At 40.7% G+C, this 22,761-nt stretch overlaps 1 protein-coding gene across 1 annotated transcript in view; it reads right to left on the reverse strand.

Moving 5' to 3' along the window:
• Positions 1–922: 922 nt before the first annotated feature.
• The window catches only part of MUSK (muscle associated receptor tyrosine kinase), a 90,794-nt gene continuing 68,955 nt past the window's right edge, over positions 923–22,761 (reverse strand). The window contains exons 10-16 of the mRNA XM_041762440.1: positions 18,081–18,344; positions 12,907–13,082; positions 12,215–12,238; positions 6,278–6,479; positions 5,569–5,760; positions 4,049–4,197; positions 923–1,656 (exon numbers count right to left, since the gene is read on the reverse strand). Of these exons, the coding sequence (XP_041618374.1) occupies positions 923–1,656; positions 4,049–4,197; positions 5,569–5,760; positions 6,278–6,479; positions 12,215–12,238; positions 12,907–13,082; positions 18,081–18,344 (1,741 nt within the window). The remainder of the gene's footprint in view (positions 1,657–4,048; positions 4,198–5,568; positions 5,761–6,277; positions 6,480–12,214; positions 12,239–12,906; positions 13,083–18,080; positions 18,345–22,761) is intronic.

The raw sequence follows: 22,761 nt of genomic DNA on the forward strand, positions 1-22,761 counted from the left end.
AGCTCGCGTGTCTGCTAACGTGGCTTCCCATCTGGGGCCCCGGGGGTGGGGGGAAGTAGTGGGGGGATGGCGGACGGGATGGGGGTGGAAGGGTAGGAATGGGGGTGTTGGGGATGTGGGGTGGAGGGATGGGGGTGGTGGAGGGGTAGGGCTGTGCGGGTGGGGGTGGTGGGGTTGTAGGGGTGGTGTCGGGGGATGCAGGGGTGGGGGGCAGGGATGTGGGGGTGGAGGGGAGGGATGGGGATGGGGTGGGGGGGAATAGGAGGTGGTGGTGGGATGCGGGAGTGGAGGGCTGGGATGTGGGATGGGGGGTGGGGGGATATAGGGGTGGTGTTGGGAGATCCGGGGGTGGGGGATAGGGATGTAGGGGTAGAGGGGAGTGATGGGGATGAGGTGGTGGTGGTGAATATGGGGGGGGGGGGGGGATGTGGGGATGGAAGGCTAGGGATGTGGAGGTGGGGGTGGGATGTGGGGGTAGAGGGCTAGGGATGTGGGGTGGGGTTGTAGGGGTGGTGTTGGGGATGCGGGGGTGGAGGATAGGGATGTGGGGGTGGGGGATAGGGATGTGGGGGTGGAGTGATGGGGTGGAGGGGCAGGGCTGTGGGGGTGGTGTTGGGGGATGCGGGGGTGGGGGGTGGAATGTGGGGGTGGGGGATAGGATGTGGGGGTGGAGGGCTACGGATGTGGGGTGGGGTTGTAGGGGTGGTGTTGGGGGATGCCGGGGTGGAGGGCTAGGGATGTGGGGGTGGAGTGATGGGGATGGGGTGGAGGGGCAGGGCTGTGGGGGTGGTGCTGGGGGATGCGGGGGTGGGGGGGTGGAATGTGGGGGTGGGGGATAGGGATGTGGGGATGGAGTGATGGGGACGGGGTGGAGGGGCAGGGCTGTGGGGCTCTGCGAGTTTCTGCGCCCCCCCCCCCGGCCTCAGGCGCTCCCCTCGGCGTCCTCGGCGCCCCCGGCCCCCTCGGCGCCCCCGGCCTCGGCCCCCAGGGCCCGGTCCCCGGCCTCGGCCCCGTCGCACATGCGCTGCAGGATGCGGTGGATGCCCGGGAAGCCGGGCCTGTCGGCGGGCAGCGGGCTCCAGCACAGGCGCATGAGGTTGTAGAGCTCGAGCGGGCAGCGGGCGGGCCGGGCCAGGGTGCGGCCGGCGCGCACGTAGCGGATGACCTCCTCGTGCGCCAGGCCGTAGTAGGGCTGCAGGCCGTAGGAGAAGATCTCCCAGAGCACCACGCCGTAGGCCCACACGTCCGACTCGGTGGTGTAGCGGTTGTAGAAGATGGACTCGGGCGGCATCCAGCGGATGGGGATGGCGTCGTTTTCGTTGGCCTTGTAGTAGTCGGCCGAGTAGATGTTCCTGGACAGGCCGAAGTCGGCGATCTTGACCACCAGGCCGTCGCCCACCAGGCAGTTGCGCGTGGCCAGGTCGCGGTGCACGAACTTGCGCTCGGCCAGGTAGGCCATGCCGGCCGCCACCTGCCGCGCGATGCCCAGCTGCTGCGCGCACGACAGCGGCGGCGGCGGGGGGCGGCCCGGGGCGGGCGGGGGCCCGGGGCTGCGCGGCGCCGCGTGCGGGGACCGGCTGCGGAGGAACTCGTTGAGGTCGCCGTGGGCCATGTACTCGAAGAGCAGGCACATGGGCTTCCCGACGGCGCACACGCCTGCAACCCGAGAGAGCACGGCCTCGTTGGGGGGCGGGGGGCCGCGGGCGCTCCCGCCGGGCCCCCCGACCGCACCTGGCCGGGTCAGGAAGCCCCACCCGGGCGGGGGGGGGGCGCCCGGATTTCTGCGGACAGCATCGCAGCCCGGCCCTCACCCCGTTTGTCCCGGGGCGGGTGGGGGGGGGGGACGTCTCCCATCCGCCTCCCACCCCTCCTGCGTGGAATGCCTGCGCTCCCCACCACCCACCGCCTTTCCCGCCTCTCCGTGGCCTGCCACCTGCCAGCCTGGGACGACCGCCCCTGCAACCTGTTAGCTCTTTGAAAGCAGAAATCACGTCTTATTCTTTTGTAAATCCCCTCCCCTCCCCTCTACCAGGTGTCTGGCACTGGCCAGCGCTCAGGAAAGGTTTGGGGAGCGATCTAAGAATGGGGGGGGGGGCTGCCTTGAGCCTGCGATGCCCTGGGTTTCTGCTGTTTCTGCAGAGAAGGGTGATAAGGAAGATGCGGTCGGAAACTCGGAAAGCACGACAATGAAGGGAAAAGAAACAAAAGCAAAAATGAACTATTGGGACTTCATCAAGATAAGAAGCTTTTGCACAGCAAAGGATACAGTCAACAAAACTCAAAGACAACCTCCAGAATGGGAGAAGATATTTGCAAATGATGTATCGGATAAAGGGCTAGTTTCCAAGATCTATAAAGAACTTATTAACTCAACAGCAAAGAAACAAACAGTCCAATCACGAAATGGGCAAAAGACATGAAGAGAAATCTCACAGAGGAAGACATGGACATGGCCAACAAGCACATGAGAAAATGCTCCGCATCACTGGCCATCAGGGAAATACAAATCAAAACCACAACGAGATACCACCTCACACCAGTGAGAATGGGGAAAATTAACAAGGCAGGAAACCACAAATGTTGGAGAGGATGCGGAGAAAAGGGAACCCTCCTGCACTGCTGGTGGGAATGTGACCTGGTGCAGCCACTCTGGAAAACTGTGTGGAGGTTCCTCAAAGAGTTAAAAATAGACCTGCCCTAGGACCCAGCAATTGCACTGCTGGGGATTTACCCCAAAGATTCAGATGCAATGAAACGCCAGGACACCTGCACCCCGATGTTTCTAGCAGCAATGTCCACAATAGCCAAACTGTGGAAGGAACCTCGGTGTCCATCGGAAGATGATGGATAAGAAGATGTGGTCTATGTATACAATGGAATATTCCTCAGCAATTAGAAACGACAAATACCCACCATTTGCTTCGTGGATGGATCTGGAGGGTATTATGCTGAGTGAAGTAAGTCAATCGGAGAAGGACAAACATTGTATGTTCTCATTCATTTGGGGAATATAAATAAGAGTGAAAGGGAATATAAGAGAAGGGAGAAGAAATGTGTGGGAAATATCAGGAAGGGAGACAGAACATAAAGACTCCTAACTCTGGGAAACGAACTAGGGGTGATGGAAGGGGAGGAGGGCGGGGGGTGGGGGTGAATTGGTGACAGGCATTGAGGGGGGCACTTGATGGGATGAGCACTGGGTGTTATTCTGTATGTTGGTAAATTGAACACCAATAAAAAATAAATTTATTATTAAAAAAAAAAAAAAGGAAAGCACGACAAACAATCCGGGATCTTAGGTGAAGCACTCGGTAAAACATTGCAAAATTTAGGATTTACAACGTTTGTTCCAGAAAGACAAAAAAAAAAAAAAAAAAAAAAGTTATGAATAGAGTCTCGGATTTAGTGCCAGGAGGACATCCCGGCGTGAGAATCTTAAATTCTTGCTATTTGCAAATCTTAGATTGTTGCTATCTTCGAGAGGGAAATGGGATACCTTGAAAGATTAGATCATTTGGGCACAATTTCACGGTGCTGGGAAAATAGATGATCAGATCTGTTATCGTTGTTTCAGGCAAAAATTAGAAGTCTCGGTTCAAAAAGGAAGAGAAATAGTGAATGCTAATTATCTTGGCCTATTGATCTGGGGGCTGGTTTTTTGTTTTTGTTTTTTTATTTTTAAATTTATTTTTTATTGGTGTTCAATTTGCCAACATATAGAATAACACCCAGTGCTCATCGCATCAAGTGTGCGGGTCGGTTTTTAATTCCAGGGATTTGGCAATCAGTGTATGTATAGATGCTAGAGAGAAGATTAAAGAAATGACAGCATATTTTTCTGAGAAGTTTTTTAAAAACCAAATTTTTGAATTGAGCTTATTTCATGCAGTGTTCCACTCCCCAGTGCAGAAAATATTACATGGGAAGGAACAGAGGTGTCTTTCTGATGAAGAAGTGAAGGGAAAAAGCACAAGAGCGGGAGGAAGGAGGGAAACTTGGAAAGACTGTTTTGGGGATGCAATACATTTCGCCACCTCTAGTTCCATACCTAAGAGTTTCACAATGTTGGGGTGATCAAATTCTGCCATGAGGGCTGCCTCCCTCTGGAAGTCAGCTTGCATGTCTGCTGAGGCTTCTTCTTTGAGCATCTTCACTGCCACCATGGTGAAAGGTTCATAGGGAAGTAAGCCCGGAGCCCTAGAGATACATTTATTTAGAAAGAAATCAAGGATCAAGAACATCATACGTACCCACATGAATCTACCCACATCCATACACATTCCCTCCACTAGTGCAGCCTTTCCCAAAGCCACGGAATCAAAGAAAGATACCAATAGCAGATTGTACTTAAAACTCCTTGATTCCAGTGAATCAAAATCAGTGGGGCTATTTTCAACACAGATGGTTTTAAAAATGCATTCTTCGTACATTTCAGGAATTCTAAAGTACACAGACCCAATGAGATGATCATTACTGTCCTAAACCCTTAATCTCTGGCCAGAATCTAAATTCCTCGAAGGCAGGGACCATGGCTTACTCATCTTTATTTCCTTCTGAAGCCTAAAATGATGCCTTGCATATATTTATTTGGTTCCCCAGAAATATTTGTGTAGGATTTTCATTAATCATGTAACCTCCATACCAGGGCCACTATGAGTGGTGGTAAGGTTGTGTCCTGCCCAAGAACACCAGGACAGCGTGATGGTTGGTGATTAAAAACCAAGTCCATGGGATCCCTGGGTGGCGCAGCGGTTTGGCGCCTGCCTTTGGCCCAGGGCGCGATCCTGGAGACCCGGGATCGAATCCCACATCAGGCTCCCGGTGCATGGAGCCTGCTTCTCCCTCCGCCTGTGTCTCTGCCTCTCTCTCTCTCTCTCTGTGACTATCATAAATAAATAAAAAATTAAAAAAAAAATTAAAAACCAAGTCCATGTTCTCTGGCCCAGCTGTGTGTCTGTGAGCCACATCCATGCAGAAAGGGTATTTCCTTCCACTTCACACAGAGGAAATAAACAGGCTAGCATTGGCCCTTATATGACTCTTTCCTTGAGCTCCTTGTTTTCTGGCATTTTTGTGTTATTTTCCCCCCCATTTCTGTTCTGCCGTTCTGTGGGCATCTATTTCATATCTACACATGTCAGGCTCTGAATTCTTCAGTAGAAATCCTAGTTCAAAGTAAATTTTAAACAAAGTGGAGAATATAGCATAGAAAATGGAAGCGAAGTAAAATTTACAATTATTTGCCAAAAACAAAGCAAGAAATTATGATTAAAATGTATGATAAAATTATTTTCTGGGAAAAAGGAATCTTCTTAAACTTTGCTAATCACATGTAGTTTGAACACTACACAAATGAAGATTCTCTCCTTCTGTCCAGCCCTATTTTTCATCAGGGAGGAAAAATTATTAAGATTCAAAGTATAGTGGCCAGTAAACTGGGGTTAATGATGTGAAGAATTATTTGATAATAATTATCATACATACAGCATAGGTATCAAGGTAGTGGTCTGGTAACTTTTCAGATAATACGTATTTCGGTGGAAAGATTTTTCACATGGGTAACTTTACCTTGCTTGAAAGACCCTTCCAAATGCTCCCTCTCCAATATCTCTCACGTATTCGATGTTATTCCTCGGGTACTCCAGGCTGAGCAATTTGGGATTCAGAAGGAGTGGCATCCTCTGGTACATGGGATTGGGATGAAGTCTGTCTAGCAAGAGCTCAGAAGGAAGAGTCGTGAGGGTTACTGCTGCCGATTCTCTGTAGGTAAGACAGGGAAGACCAATGGTAAGACAGGGAACACCAATCAGGTGGGATCTTTGTACTCAGGCTTGGGTTTTACAGGGATACGATGTTAGGGGGAAACAAAACAAATTATTCTAAGGCAGCAAAGACCCTTCAGTTTTAGAGCAAGAGGTATTTCGTTTGATCTGGGAATCAAAAGTCACCTTTTCTTAGGAATTGTGTTCCTATCCAATCTAGCATGGCAGTAGGACCAAGAGGTGGGGGCAGCTGGGAACAGGGATAGCCATATTCTTCCAAATTACTGTTTAGATGTTATCTGCTGTGAAAAATTAACTTTAGGACATGTGATCCAGGCAAAAAGTTATTGATATTTTTAAAGATCATGGTGGGGCACTTAATCTTAAAGCATGGTAACTGATGTCATAAAGAGATGAGCAGTGTTCTAAAAATTCCTCCTCCTGTCCCCAATATTCAATTTGTAGGTTTTAAAATGCTACTTACTACATGTGGTCAGCTTAAATGAGAATCTCACCTTTTCTTATTTTTCCATTGTTTTCGTCTTCGGCAGCAATAAAAAGTAGTTACAGTAAGAAGCACAAATATAGCAGAGCTGGACATGATGGAGATTATTACAGTCATGGAGTACGTAGGCGAGACAGAGAAGGAGGAGGAAGAAGAGGAAGGCAAGTCTGGAATGTCCACACTCGGCTTTGAGGACGTCATGGGTGGGAATGCTGTAAGTAAACCAGAGTTCTTTTCATTCATTCTTAAACTTTCAAGAAGCAATCTTTTGCATTCAAGCAATCTTCGCTGAACTCAAGCAAATTTAGTCAACTGACTTTAATTTTAAGAATATGGTTTCATGTGTCAGGTTCTCCCTGGCTATATATCTATAAAGTCCAAGTGTAAGAACCCAGAGATCCAGTTGTAAGTAAAAGCAACTTACAGAAGTTTAAGGATGAGGCCCAGAGAAAGGAACTATTCCTTTCCAAGACAAATGCAGACCCTGGGCTAGTGATCTTTACACTGTATCATGTTGTTTATGACCTGACAACAGTTACAGACACTATGAAGTTATTAAATAATTTCATGAAATTGTATTTGGAGTCAGGATTGTCTAAAGCTGAGCTTTTTACACATTTACTGTTGATTTACAAACAAAGCAAAAATAATAGAAAAGATGAAGAGTGGAAATATTAGGACACAAATGAGAAGCTGGTTCATCTAAAAATTGAACCCCTGAGGTGCCTAGGTGACTCAGTGGTTGAGCGTCTGCCTTTGGCTCAGGTCGTGATCCCGGAGTCCTGGGATCGAGTTCCACATCGGGCTCCCCATGGGGAGCCTGCTTCTCCCTCTGCCTGTGTCTCTGCCTCGCTCTCTCTTTGTCTCTCATGAAGAGATAGATAAAATCTTTAAAAAAACAAAAATAAAGTAAAAATAAAAATTGAACTCCTGTGCCAAAGTCCTATTAAAAAGGTCACTGCAATATGAAAACAAGGTAAAATCTTCATTACCCTGGAAACCAAAAGATGCCATGTTCATATCACTCTGTAGAGTGCAAAGTCCACTGTATACCTATTAAAACAACCTTATTAATTTATATTTTATATTCTTTTAATTGACTGAGTAAAGACAAAAGCATGGATACAGAGTACCTTGATAATATAATTGACAAGAATGTTCTAATAGCAGACAGTGTACTTTGAACCCTGCACAGAGGGAATAAACCCTGTTTTCAAATATTTGTGGAATATTGGCAGACACGATCTTTTGTCATGGCACGGAAGTAAATCTCTAATTTCAAAAGCAGAAATTACACTGATTTATTCTTTGACTAAAATGCAATTAACAATAGACTAAGTAAAATCCAACAGGACATCAAAAAAAGAAAAAATTCAATAACTTTTCACTCAAAGAGTAAAAAGTAGCCAGAGTGACGGATTAGAAAATGACCTCCTGATAGAGTATATGAACTTTGGCCAAAGCCGTGCTCAGTGGTAAACTCATAGAATTATCTCTTTTCAATAGATAAAAAGGATGAAAGTGAATGAGCTAGACATTTAACTCAAGACTTTGAAAAAGAAACAAAACTACAGAGAACAGAAAAATAGATGAGAAAGTAACAGCCATGTACAAGCAGAAATTAATAAGTTAGAATTACACATACCACAAATGCTAGATTTTAAAAATAGGTCAATAGTTGGTCTTATATTTATAAAGTGGTCTAATCAGTGGAATTTTAATTTTTAAAAGACAAGAAAGGCACAAACATACGAAATTAGGAATGGTAAAGGAGTTACGACAGTAGATCGAAATAAAAATGCAGTAACGTAATTATGCAGTTACATTTTTTTAATCTTTAGAAAAATGATAGGACCGTATTACCAAATTTGAAAAATCAGAAAATCTGAAGGTAGTCAACCAGGAAATTTAAAAGTCACTCTTACAGAATTATGGATACATTCTTTTGGTCTTGAGAAGAGATAAAATTTCCGGATTTTATAAAATGTTCCAATATGAGAAAAATCTACCAAACTATTTTAGAAAGTTATAATATTAATAACAAAACCTGGCAATATTAGCACAAAAGAAAAGTGCATACCTAGTTAAGGAATGTAGGTTTCAAAAATCCTATATGAAATGTTAACAATTGGCTACAACATAGTAAAGGAATTATGTGGTTGATTTAAGGAAATATATTTAAAAAAGGGAAATATATGAATATTAATAGATCACAAAGTCAAAAGAAAACTTGTATTGCAGTAGATGCCTAAAACTGTTTGATATAGGGCACTTGTAAAAGCAGACATTTCAGGGGGTGCCCATATATGACTTCTTAATGTAGGGGTGGACACAGTTTCTGTGGCCTGAGCACCAGTGGGTAGCACGTGGTTTCAGAGCCCGTGGAGACCAAGTTTGGTCACTGCTGTGGCAGGAAGACCATCAGCTCAGGCACTGAAACTGGAAGGAAAGCACAGCAGTGCCTTCATACAGGAGTAATAGTAGCACATCTCATCAGGTATCACAGCAACGGTGGACTTTGACTTCCCAGGTTCCTTTACATTTGGCTTGAAAGCCGAACAGACTTTCTTTGGACTGAGTCATCTGAAGTTTTTTTTTTTTTTTTTTTTAATCAATCCAAGATGGGTGGGGCGGGGTCTTAAATTGGAAAGCTGAACTTCCTGCTAATAATAAAATAGGAGCAATCATTGAAAGACAGGAAGAGGTGACTGTTTTTATATCTGGATTTTGCAGGGCAGTTCAAACCATATTTACCCGTGAGGGAATATAATGTAATTTGTGAAATTGGTAGTATAATCTCATTAGTAAATATAAGGGTAATATTTTAATCAAAAATATCAGACCTGGGGCACCTGGGTGACTCAGTCGGTTAAGTTTCTGACTCAAGATTGTGGCTCAGGTCATGAGATTGAGCCCTGTGTTGGGCTCCATGCTCGGTGGGAGGTCTGCTTGGGATTCTCTCTCTCTCCCTCTCTGTCTCTGCCCCCTCCCCAAAACAAATAAATCTTTTTTTTTAAGAAAAAATCAGACATATTTAGAGAATAATCCAAGATGACTTAGTAAGATTTATTTTCAAAATGCAAAAAAATTGGCATTATTTGAATAATAATTTTGTTTTATGAATTTAATGATATCTTCTTTTCTGGATAGCTTTGTTATTCCTTGTTTATTGCTTCTAATCTGTTTGCCGTGGCCTTCCCTAGAGCGACATCGGCTATCTCTTTAAACTCAAATGATCAATCTGGATCTCCTTCTTTTTGTCTTTTTCTTCTGTCATCAGTTTTATCTCTACCCTTTCCACTTGATTGCCAGGGGAATTTTTATTCACTCATTCATCCATACATTAATATATTCGTTAAGTTCATATTGGTGTTGGGTATCAAGGATACTGTGGTAGACATGACAAGTCTTTGTGTTAAAGTATTTAGCTGGGAAACAATTAGGAAGCCCATAATTATCATAGAATGTAAGAAGTGTTAGAAGACTGATAAGCTTGTGAACATCCTGGGGCAGCTCAACTCCAGGTCAAGGCTTACTAGGTAGGTTTTTAGAGTAAATAATTTTAAGTTAAATGTAAGGGATGAGTCGGGAATAACCAGTTGAAGGTGTAAGTGTGTGGGTGGAGTGGGAGTTTGGGGGTGGGAAGGGAGGTAGTATTTCACAAAGAAGGACCAGCGTTCATCAGGGTCCAATCCAAGCAGTTGTAGTGCTTTCCTAAAAGTGCAACTACAGGTTTCAGTGCTGACTTGGGGAGTGTGTATAGACAAGGCTGCAGATATCAGGCCTGGGTCATAAAAGGCCTTACATGCCACGGGAGGTAATTTGGACTTTGCCCTGCAGTGAATGCAGAGAATCATCGGATGGATTAGCGTCATTGGAGTAGCACGATCTGCTTTTTGCTTTAGAAAGATCATCTGCATGCAGCCTGACTTCCACGACTGATTTCAAAGTCCTGAATGCAGAGTTGGAAATAGGTGTTCAGTAACACACCATTTTATAGGATTTCCACCATGCAGGTGACAGGGATATAAAGAGAAAAACCTCAGTTTCTTTCTAAACAGAAGCCACAAATTGCTTATAGGAGAAAGTAATCTGGCTTATACTAGATGACCAGTCATTTTCAAAACTAGAAGCTAGAAAAGAGTGAAGTCACATCTATAGATTCCTGAAAGAGGAGAAATGTCTTTCAAGAATGTATCCAGCTAACAGAGCTTTCAACTACACAGGTGAAAGAAAGCTAATCTGAAGATCTGGGATACAGAGACTGTGTCACCCACAAACACGTCTGAGGACAAGCATAAAGTGTATACAGCCCTACTGAATTCAGGAATAGTGAAATGCCTGCTAAAGAGACAAATAGCATGAAGGCATTACAAGCTCAAAAAGATATTTCACTTCAAAAAAAGTTATAAAAGTGAAAACTACTGAAATTCTACTGTGTATGTTCAAGCAAAAAAAGAAAAAAAATCTTCCATCACCCTTCAAAGTGAACTGGTAATATCTTTTAGAGTTTACTCAGAAATCAAGAAACTCTTTAGGAAATACTTGAGGGCTTTATACACTCCATGCCTTCTTTGCTTAATATATTAGCCTATCTGAAAAACTCAAGCCAATTTCTTCAATAATAATTGCATTTAACCAGGGAGCACACTTTTAGGCATTCCCCATGACATGGTCAGGTGCAATGATCCGTTGACGACATTTGCTATTCATTTTCTTACAGGTACCAAAGATTGCATAAAACTAGGTTTTTGAGGGCAGGAAACTGGCTTATTGTAGCTGATTTATGCTGCTCACATGTTTTAGAATCAGTATACAAGGCAGAAATTGGTGTGTGTGTGTGTGTGTGTGTGTGTGTGTGTGTGTGTTCCTGTTCCTGTCTAATGTAGGACTGACGTTCAGCACCTTCTCCACAGGAGACCCCCTAGTGAATGCTTGAATGGATGAATGAGTAAACGATCAAAGGATAACAAAGACCACAGTCACCAGTTAGAAGTCCAATCAAACTAAACTTTAGCTGCTTATATGACAAAGAATTGAACCATTTCTTTTTCATTCCTTCAATTTGGAAATAACAATTTGACAGGCTTCCGAAATAATAGATTTTTAGGGTTTCCATACCTCTCTTGTTTATTAACACTGAGCCATTCAAGTGGGACCAGTAGCATTCTTTCTTTTTAATACTGTAAGTCTTAGTCCTTGAAGGAAGCTGGTAAAATCAAGACCTGGCTCTTATCCAGGTGCTGAGGCAATTAGGCCCGTAAGATAGATCACAGGAAATGATTATGATTTAAGCCTTAGAACACTCAAATCAGAGGAAGTTAATTGAAATGAAAGGTTTCCTAATTTCATTCTGAATTTCTCCATTCTGGTAGGTTAAAGCATCATCTGATCCAACTTTGTGTCTAGGATGTCTCTTTGGAAGCAACCTTCTTGAATTCTTTTCTAGGGATTTTGAGGTACCTGCTTATAAAACCGTTTGATTTGACCCTGTAAACTTTCTACTGGAAATTAGCTATCTTAAAAGCATCCATCTTCCAAAAGAAAGATCTGTTGTCACAAGTGAAGATCACAAATTGGCTCAATGAAGAAATAAAATTTGTTTTCATCTGTAAATAATTAGATGATATAAAAACAAAAAATGTGAAATCAAAAGGGGACATTTTCAGTTTGGCTGATTTTGTAGCCATGAAAACAACTTATAACCTTGGGATAATGGATATTTGTTTCGTTCAGTAAATATGGTGCTCTTCATGGCCTAATTAGAAGCTGTAAGCTGAGATCTCTGATGATCTTCCTCACGTTTTACGCCAGTAAGCATAGCAAAAAACCTTTGAGAGGGGCCGTACAGCCTGTTCTGGACATCATGAAGTAGGAGTGTAAATACGCATGCACGAATCCAATTACATACACATAAGGGTTGAAGGGCACAAACAAAATTACTTACTTGTTAAGTTTTCTTTTTTATAATCTGAGGGGGAAAGGATAAAAATTTGTTTTAAATGAGCATCCAGATACCTCACATATTCTGTGAGAGACTGCTAAGAAATGCAAGTTCTCTTTCAGTTTTTCAATATACAACCGGAAAACATTCTTTGCATTCGAATGAGAAAGGATTGTGTCATTGAAGTTAAACCAGCTGTTAGGGCTAACAACATAGTTCCTTACAAATGAAGTTCATTAAACAACATGCAGCAACTCAGCTTTGTTTTGTGAGATCAGCATTTTCAACCATGTGGCTTATTTTTGCATGCTTGGAAATCTGCTTTGTCGGCTAAGAAGGGGGACTTTATTCTTTTATTCCACTCATCTGACATAATAGGAGGTTTCTTAGCCAGTTCTCTGCACATTCCAAAAGATGTTACAAGCTCTCATCAGATCCCCTTATGAAATAAGATCTTAAGCAGCAGCTAAAAGTGCTCCTTAATTTCTTTTTGAACAAATGAAATTAAACCCTAATGCTAATTTGTGCAATTAGGATAGGTGGTAGGATTCTGTGATTAGGTATCTAAAAAGGGCAGAACTCAAAAAAATAATTTAGAAATGCCTAGAAATATTAGGAGATTTAAGTTCACAACTTAGTTTCTTCAAAATAGTATATTTCTTCTAACCTCTGAAGTCTTGAGAGAACTCTGTTACCTAAATATGGCAGTCTGGTGCAGGCCGTGGGGTCCCAGTGCATGCTGGGGAGCTTGTTGCATTCTGGCATGGAGAGCAGGTGCATCCCAGATCGGTAGAGTCCTCTGTGAGTCTTTTCTTCCATTGCCAGCCATTCTTTTGCACAGAAAAGCTCCTTTACTGCCAGGCAGTACTCTCTAAAATATTTTATGGAGAACGAAACTTGATGAATCATAGCATATTAAGGCCAAATTTGTGGCAGAGCCTAGATTCTGTATTTTCAAAACATCATTAGAGTACATTGTCTGTTCTTGCAAAAGTGTTTTTGAAAGGATCCTTTTATTGTAAATAACGTGAGACTTTATGAAATATAGCATATTATCCCTGAGATGAAATGCTATCATGTTTTGTTTTGAAAGCCTAGTTCATGTTCCTGGGGGAAAAGAATTTTGAAGTTCAAAAAGTAACAGATTAGGCATCCCTAGTATGCATTCTCTCAAATTCATGTTAAAATAAATCAGAGGGACAGAAACAAGGTATATATATAGAGTTTAAGAAACACACATAATAAAAGTCATAGATCATCGTCAATCAGTTTCCAGCCTGAGAGATTTCCCTATAATCCCAAGGCTACTGGGCAAAGGACTGAAGGGACACAGTTGGTGCCTCTCCATGCGTTGTCCACCAAAACAGAAGAGCGCCACCGTTCTGGCAGGTTACAGGAGGGCTTTTGGGTCCTTACCCACCTAAGCCTTGGGGAAGCTGCCGCTATCCCATTGTTGTGTGTGCTTCCATCTGAAAAAGCCAGAGTAATTTAATCTATTTAAATATGAAATGTTATGTTCATCCATGTGTTTTATTATGAGTGAAGAGGCTGAAGAAAGACTAGTTGGACTAATTAGAATTTTGTGTATATTTTTTGTATATTTTGTTTAAGCTCATCCTATAGAAAATAGGATAGACTACATCGGAGAAACCTGGTTAACTCCAAATTAAGATGTTTGGGATTAAAAATAAAAGGAAATGAAAGATTATTAAAGAAATTAGAGTTACTAACAATATTGCCCCTTCAGTATCTACAGGATTCAGAGAGGAGGAAATTATGTGTGTGTGTGTATATGTATATGTGTGTATACATATACATATATATGTCACAATGGTGTCTTTTTAAAATACTCATGCCTACACTGCCACTTTTCTGGGCAACCACCTGTCAATGTGCACCAACTGAACATGTGTGGAATGAAAGGGCTGTGCATATGAATGTGATGGGATACAATGAGGTCCTGGGAACAACAATAGGATTTAGAATTCTTGATGTGTCTGTAATGGAAAGGAGAGCAATGGGGCTTTCCAGGCTTCTGAGAACTTGAAGAACCAGAGGAGCATTGCTTAGTTTGCTGCTTCTTATGCTGGGTCCCACCCATGGGTCACACAAACACAGCTTTCTGCATTCAGACAGCACTGTTAAACTGGGAAAAAATAATTTGTGGCAGGTGAAAAAAATTTTGTAGCCCACATTATGTGGAGGAAGCCAATACCCTGGAGAGTTATTTTTTTTTGCTCTAAACAGAAGAACACATTAGAAAAATTTGTATTTGTTTTGCTTTGTTTCATTGACATGTATTAAAGATGACCTCTATAGAAGAGTTTTTCACAAGGAAAAAAAATAAGGATGAAATGGAAAATAAACTGAAGACTAAGTTAACTTGAACATAGTAGTAACCGAAGAAAATAAAGACCACAAAGAAGTGAAAGTGACACCAAACGACTTAAAATTGTCATTAAAATTTGTAAGGAAATGGCACTGCAAGACATTGGACAAATAACAGAGGAGAAGTTGGCAAGTCTGAACTGAATGCAGAGAGAAAGAAGGAACAGTGAAACTATTGTGTGAGGAGACAGCTGAGGAGGAAGAGCCAGCAAGAAATTCAGAGTACAGATAATGTTTCCCAATAAGAAAACTAGAACATGTAAAAAAAAATAGAAAATACTCGAAGATATACTAAAAGAAAACATTCTTAGGACAGATAGGATGTAAACCTGATCAGTAAGGCACATTATATTATTGATAAGAAAGAAAATAATTAAAATAGAATTACTCCCAGATGAATTTCACAAATATTTGAATCTCAAAGATTAAAAAATAATCCCCCTACCATTTGGCAAGAGAAAAATATTCCCTATAAAGGGACAAGATTCGGGATTGCTCTATATGTTCTTCATGGCAACACAGCCAAAAAACAATTAAGAGTGCATAAGATTTTGAGGAAAACTGAATGTAACACAAGACTTAAATAGTTAACCACCCCCCACACACACAAAAGAAAAACACCAACACACAAGATTATGGTAAAAAGTTTTTTACATACAGTCTTCTAAAAAAATACTTACTCTAGCTGAACAAGAGATGAATTTAAGAAAAACAAAGATTTTCTATGATATGAATGAAAGTGAGCATCAAGGATACATAAGAGGTCTGTATTAGGTAGTTGTATATATGATTATGTTATCAAATATACAAGCTAAAATGATGGTCTAAAAATTGAACATTGGCAGAGAAAACAGTTGAATAATACTAGCCTGATTTACAATTCCAGATAAAATTTAAAAATCAAGTGTATTCAGTCAAATTATACTTAATTAGGCCTACCTTCAACACCATGTTTTTAAAATCACAACTTATCTGCCATCCTTGGCACTCCTGATCTCCCTTAACCTAATGTTCATTTTTTCTTTTCTGATGATATAAGATACCTCCTAAGGTAATATAGAAGTTATTTATTTATTATATCTCTTGCTCATTTTCTTCTTCTGCTAGAATGTAAGCCTCATGAACAAATGCCCTACCATAGTGCTTGGAGACCAGTAGAAGCTCAATAAATATTTGTTGAATAAAAGAAATTCTTTGTCATTCATGGAAAGTTGCACAAATTATTTAATTACTATTTATGATTAGAAAACCATGAGTGTCTGTGGAATTTAAGAAACAGGTGAACATATGGGAGGGGGGAGAAATAAGAGAGTGAAACAAACCATAAGAGACTCTTTAAAAGATCAAGAACAAACTGAGGGGTGATGGAGGGAGGTGGGTGGGGGATGAGCTAGATGGGTGATGGGGATTAAGGAGGGCACTTGTGATGAGTGTTGTATGTAAATAATGAATCACAGAATTCTACTTCTGAAACCAAAAGAAGAAGAAGACAGAGAGAGAAAACCATTAATAATAAAATGCTTTTAAAAATCTCACAAAAAACTAGAAATAACTAGAAATGCAAATTGGTTGAACACCTTTGAACCCCTTGGAAGGATAAGGCAAACAAAAGCTATTATAAAAGCCATTACCAAAATAGCAAGGAAGCATAAAATGAGAATCTCTGAAAAGCAGACTTACTAGTTATTAACAATAAGCTCAATTTTAGTTGAATGCTGTTGGTGCAAAAAGCAGAAGATGCCAGAACTGGAAGGAAGCATCCTTAGAATAAACACTTACTGTGAAAAGGTTTACTGTATCACTACCAAATTATTGAATCAAATAGATGAAACTTCCTTAGGGGCAGAAAGCATTGGACAATTTAATTACTATTTATAGTAATATCTACATAATAAATTTGAATTTTGTAGCTTAAAAGTAGAGAGTCTTTTTTTAAGTGTCTAATTTGTTTTACAATTTTATGTCAGACAAAAGAAGACCTCAATATGATATTAACATGAAAATTTTTAGACCATATTTTCTGACTATATTTTATTTTTTTCTGACCATATTTTAGACTAAAATTTTAGACTATATATTTTCAGTGTGAATGAAATGTTCAACCACAAGGATTTAAAAAAATAGAAACAATTTTCAGATAACAAGTACTATTGAAATAACAATTGGAATTAGGAAAGAAATCTCTTTAAGTATACTACCATTGACTTAAAGATTTAGGAGATGATTATACTATTCTAATAAATTTGAAATCTCACTGAAAGGGATTTTTTTCCCTAAAAAGACCAAAAGAGGTAAATTATTCTCAATCTTAAAAACAACATCTGTGGCTCTTGCATGTAAACTGGCCTAGGGATATACATGTTGGAAAGTTACTCAATAAATTTATTTTGTGCTAGTATACAAAGTTGCGATCAATTTTAATTCTGGTTGTTTCTCAAGAGATACTTAGATGTCCTGTGTGATAAAAATATAATCTTCTTGGGTGAAGGAACAAACAAACTATATTCCTCTTACAATTTCTCCAAACCCTCAAAATTTGCAGTGTGTTGAGGAATAGAGCATTCTGTTTTAATGACCTCACTGCCCTACAATTATATCAATATTTAAATAGTTTCTGGTTTTATCAAAACAGAGGTGGAAATGTGCTGTGCTGGTAGAGTTCATGTGTTTTCTTCGGAAGAAAACAGTATCTGTCTGGTTTCTAACATATTCCATGGGAACAATTTATCCTTTAATCCTCTCTGTTTTGCAGATGAGGAAACTGAAGGTTAGCCAAGATCACATGTATCTAGAAAGCAGTACAAATAGTATTTCAACTTTGTTCTACTTGGCTCAAAAACCAGTTTGATTCCTGTCTTTCCTACATAAGAAGTAAATAAAGGCAAAATACTTCTATCAAACGTTGATTTATGAATTTCCATGTTTAAAGAGTATGGGGGTTTTAAGGAAATCACTATTTACTACCACCACCACCACTACCACCGTGAGAAAGAATGTTAGTATTTAAATTAGAACATCAGGTGGAATGTATCTTAAAATAATATGCATAGTATAGAAAGTAATATTCTGAAATGCTCACCAGGGTCTCATAATCATGGGCAGATAGTGCTAAAACATTTGAAATGGGCTTTTTCCTCTATTTTTGCTTACTATTCAGGTCCATATTTGTTTAGGCCTTTTTTTTTAAGGATTTTTAAAAAATTTCCTAGAAAGCTAGAATATTTATGAATATGATAATGCAAACAATCACAAGTAGAGTAGAGTATGATAGCTTTTATGACATTTTCTAGAAGCTCAGAGCCCTCGGATTATAGGATGTCATCAGTGATTTACATGGTAGGAATTCTGTCCAATTAATTACTTTCTGTTTTGGACAAAAGCCACCTTTTGCCTTTATGGTAGCACATGACAACCTCTTTTGAAAAGCTCTTCCTGTTTGCCTTCAAGAGAATTTTCCCATCTATTTCTTCTTTTATTTTACCTGCAAATAGGTGTAGGCGTGGGCACTACCCCAGGGTTGCAGCCTTGGAAGATGTGATTACACAGCAAAGCCTCAGCAGCCGGCCGGCAGAATGGGCTCACTGCCTTCAGTTCATTCCAGGCGGTGTGAACCAGCAGTTCTTGGGCCTCCTCAGGGTCTGCGTAGGAGTTGTTGAAGAAAACAAGAGCGTCTTTGGCCAGGACAGCATTACATACCTCCCCTCTGTACTGGGCGCAGTAGCCTTTGTTGTCTTTCTGTAGCTTACTGAAACAAGAAATGAACAGCGTTCTCCATCCCATGCTATTCCTTAGCATTCAGTCTGGCTTGTATTTTTTTATTTTTTAGATTTCCACCTCTGTGGTGTCACAGAAATAGAAGATTGTGCTATAATCTTCCCAGCTTTCCAGCTATAATTCTATCACCCTCCAGCTACTCTGGAGGGTTATTAGAAGGATCATCATATGGGATAAGGGATGTGGAAAGCTTTGAGAACTATCAAGGACTGGATAGATTGGAGTTTTTTTTTTTTATCATTTTACATTATAAATAGAATTTAACTATCCTTGGTTAAGCCACTTCATTTGCTCCTTACGAATGGGGCTGATGTCAGCAAGTAAAGTACATCTAAAGAACATACGCATGGTGACGATTAACAAATGACTGAGCATAACAGTCGTGGCGGATGTAGTTTATTTATATGTCGTGATAGTTAAGTTCCTGAATTTTGTAGAACACATACATCTTTGCTATACCTTCCATACCCAGATTCTCTCACTCACACATCTTCCCAGCATTTCATTAAAGACTAAAGAGAAAGCCACATAGGGAGGAGGAGGCTTGGGATCAGGCTCTCAGAGGAGCAAAAGAGATGTTCAGCTTTACTGTTTTCTCATCACATGGCTTGGGGCAAGTCATCTGGTCCCTCAGAGTGCTGAGGTCCTAATCTGTTGAGTGATGTTAGTAATTAATCTCAACTCAGATTATGTGTTAATGGATACTATATGAGGAAGAAACCTAAATTGCATGGTGCTAGCACAAAAATAAGATTATCGGCTATAGCAACTGAAGAGAATGAGAGGGAGAATGGAAAATACTGCTGGTACTCTCTGCACATATCCACTGTCCCCTAAAGGAATGCTGGGAATTATAATAACTCTTATGCTCACCTGACAAATATTTATTGAGCACTAATTATGTGTAGTCACTGTGATGGTCTCAACATATTCTTATGCCTTCTATCAGATCTATATTGTTAATAATGACAAAAAACTAAGTTGTATTCTTATGTAGATTTGTACAGTCATTATCTTTATATAAAGGACTTATAAGTAAGAAAATTAAACAAATTGGAATTTGTGGGAAATTTTTAAATTGTGAAGAGACTCCATTTAAATTCGAACAATTGATATCTGAAGTAGAAACCATGACTGACTGGTGTTCAAAGCAAATCTGTTAAACAATATACAGCTCATTCCAGTGAATCCATGAACTTCCAAGAAATACCAGACTTTGAAATAATGTTTTATAATATAGAATCTTTCTCTAATTCAGACTAGCCTTTTACTGTTAGCCAAAAGAGATTTTATTGTATTACTTATAGTTTGTAGTTCATTTTTTAAAATGAAGGGCTTGAATAAGAAAAAACAAAGCTCTCATGAAAACTTGGGCCAGGTAGGGTTGAGCAAACACCCAGAAAAATAGTTTTCCAGCTTCTCAGGGAAACCTGGTCTGTGATAGTATTAAGAAAGTTCAAGAGAGGCAAGAATGTTGTGCTTTAAGAAACTGAAGAATAATACCTAATAACAAGAAGTACTTCAAACTGGTTTACTAAGTGGTCTCACATATTAATATAAAAGAGGGATAGATAAAAGCAGGTAGGATTCTTTTCACTTAATACAAAAACCGCATCATGTAAGTTAAATATTTCCCCAAGTGCCTCTGAGCTGAGAATTACTCACTCAGGTTCTGCTCTCATGTATCAACCATCAACTGACTCTGTCTTTATTTTTTCGTAAGTATTTTTAAAATCAAACAGCATTTGTGATTGTTCCTTTAATTATACAAGCAAAAAAGAAAACCCAGAAAAGGTAGAAGAAAAATTAATAAAAATAGCCTCAAAAATAAGGATTATTGACAATTAATAATCAATCCCTCTCTGTGTATGTCTACTGCCTTTCTTAATAGGAGCCCAGGAAAAATCTTTGGAACAACAACAATCTTCGGCCTGCTAGTACTGGGTCCTCATTTGTTTATTAGCTGTATAATGTAAAAAAAGAATAGAAAAAAAAAAGCAGAATTGGTTTTGAATAGAAATGAGACCTTATAATTTTGGTTCTTTCTGCCAGCCTGCAGAGAAGTAGCCTGGGGAAACCCTTTGCATGCTGAGAAAAGACATAAAACATAAAGTGTATGGTTCTTACTAATTTTCTATGCCTCTGTGATGTTCCTAGGAGCCTTAAAAGACTTAGCTTTGGAAATGTAGCTATGCTAAGATCAGCTCTACAAGGTAAAGGAGATACAGGATCAAATACATACGTATTACGTACACACACGCATATATACACACACACACATATACATATATACAGACTGCCCAGTCACACTTTCAGAGTTTAAACCACTTCCCTTTCCTCTCCTCTTTTGCAGATTTATACACCTCTAATTTTTTTTTTTTTTTTGGACTGGTCAAATTTTAGAGGCAAGACATGGAGGCATGTAAGGCCATTGTGCCTCATCCTCCTAACCTTATCCCTTAAAAATTTTAAACGAGGCCCACAGCAAAAATAGGGGAGACAAGATGAATGCAAAGAATTTCCACTGGTGTCTTTTGCTATCTTTTGAATGAGACCTGTCCAACTGAAGTTGTGTTCCTCTGCTCACAGCTCTTGGAACTGCCATTGGAGCAACACCAGAAGCAGCAGGTCCTGTTGGTCCTTCGAAACAGTGGGGCAGAGGTCACAGGGATCTGTTCACAGAATGCTGGTTATTTTGGAATGGTCTGCCGGACATGCTCCAAAAATGCTAGTTCATATTGCGCATCGAGCCAGTCCCTCTCTTGCCTCCTGACAAATGAAACCTGGCTGACCTCCCTTTCTGTAAAGTTTTTCTCTTTAGAGGCACAATGGATATATGATCTCAGGTCCCTCTAACGTATAACAGACAATTCTCCTTGGTCAAATTGAATATTTGAGGGATTCTCACTATATCTTTTACTCTTATTTCTCTCTGCTTTAACAGACATGAACCACATACAATAAAGCATTTTTATTTTTTATTTTTTAAATATTTTCTTTATTCATGAGAGACACAGAGAGAGGCAGAGACACAGGCAGAGGGAGAAGCAGGCTTCCTGCAGGGACTCAATCCCAGGACCCCAGGATCACGACCTGAGCCAAAGGCAGATGCTCAACCACTGACCCACCCATGTGCCCCCCGATAGAGGATTTTTAAATGTGATCTTGCAGTTTCTATGAGCTGTCCCATAGAAACAGGGACTTATCTAGACGACCAGCTGAGGCTAGTTTGGGTTAAAGCAATCCCACTCCAGTGGAAACTCCCACAGCTTTTCCCAACCTCCTGAGAGGTGGCACACCTGAGAGCTCTTCCTGTCTCCTGGCATAGAATTTCTTCCTTGTCCATGGTTTCCCTCTCTCTCGTATCAGTTGTTCTCAGTCAACCACAGTCCAGAGGCAGATGCTCCTCCTGACATAGCATCAGAAGATCACAGGTAGCCTCACACTCTGTCTTAACGCCTGCATCACTCACCTTGCTTTGTGTCATCTCATAAGCATTTGATCATCTCAAATCATGACAAGAGGGGTGAGTACAGTACAGAGGGATATTTTGAGAGACCACATTCAGAACTTTTATTACAGTATATCACTATCATCGTTCTATTGTATTATTACTGTCGTCAATCTCTTACTATGCCTAATTTATAAATTAAACTTTTTCATAAGGGATCCCTGGGTGGCTCTGTGGTTCAGCAACTGCCTTTGGCCCAGGGCATGATCCTAGAGTCCCGGAATCGAGTCCCGCATCAGGCTTCCGGCATGGAGCCTGCTTCTCTGCCCTCTGCCTGTCTCTCTCTCTCTCTGTCTATCATGAATGAATAAATAAATAAAATCTTTTAAAAAACGTTTATCATAGATATGGATATATAGGAAAAAACCATAATATATGTAGAGTTCAGTACCACCCAGGGTTTCAGGTATCTACCGTGGGTCTTGGAACATATCACCTGTGGATAAAGGGACTCTACAGAGAGAACTTTCCTTATATAGCAACTGCCTACAGCAACTGTACTTTCCCAACAAGTGTGATGGCAGGATTCTACACCACTTCCATTCTCTAGAGCAAACTGGAATTGTTTTTATTCTTTCATGCCTAGTATCTTTGTAGATTGTTCATTTTCTAAGGCAGTGGGCAGCAAATATAATCCACAGGCCTTCTGCCTGTTTTTTATACTGCACATAAGCTAAGAATGGTGTTTACATTTTTAAGGGATTGAAAAAAATCAGAAGAAGTGAAAATTATATGAAATTTAAATGTCAGTGTCCATAAGTAACATTTTATTGGAACAGAGCCACGTTCAACCATTTATGAAGTGTCTGTGGTTGCTCTAGCCCTGCGACAGCAGAGCTGAGCAGTTGCAACAGAGACTGTATGGCTACGAAGCCAA

The sequence above is a fragment of the Vulpes lagopus genome, chromosome 7, assembly GCF_018345385.1.
Source record: "Vulpes lagopus strain Blue_001 chromosome 7, ASM1834538v1, whole genome shotgun sequence".
NCBI lineage: Eukaryota > Metazoa > Chordata > Mammalia > Carnivora > Canidae > Vulpes > Vulpes lagopus.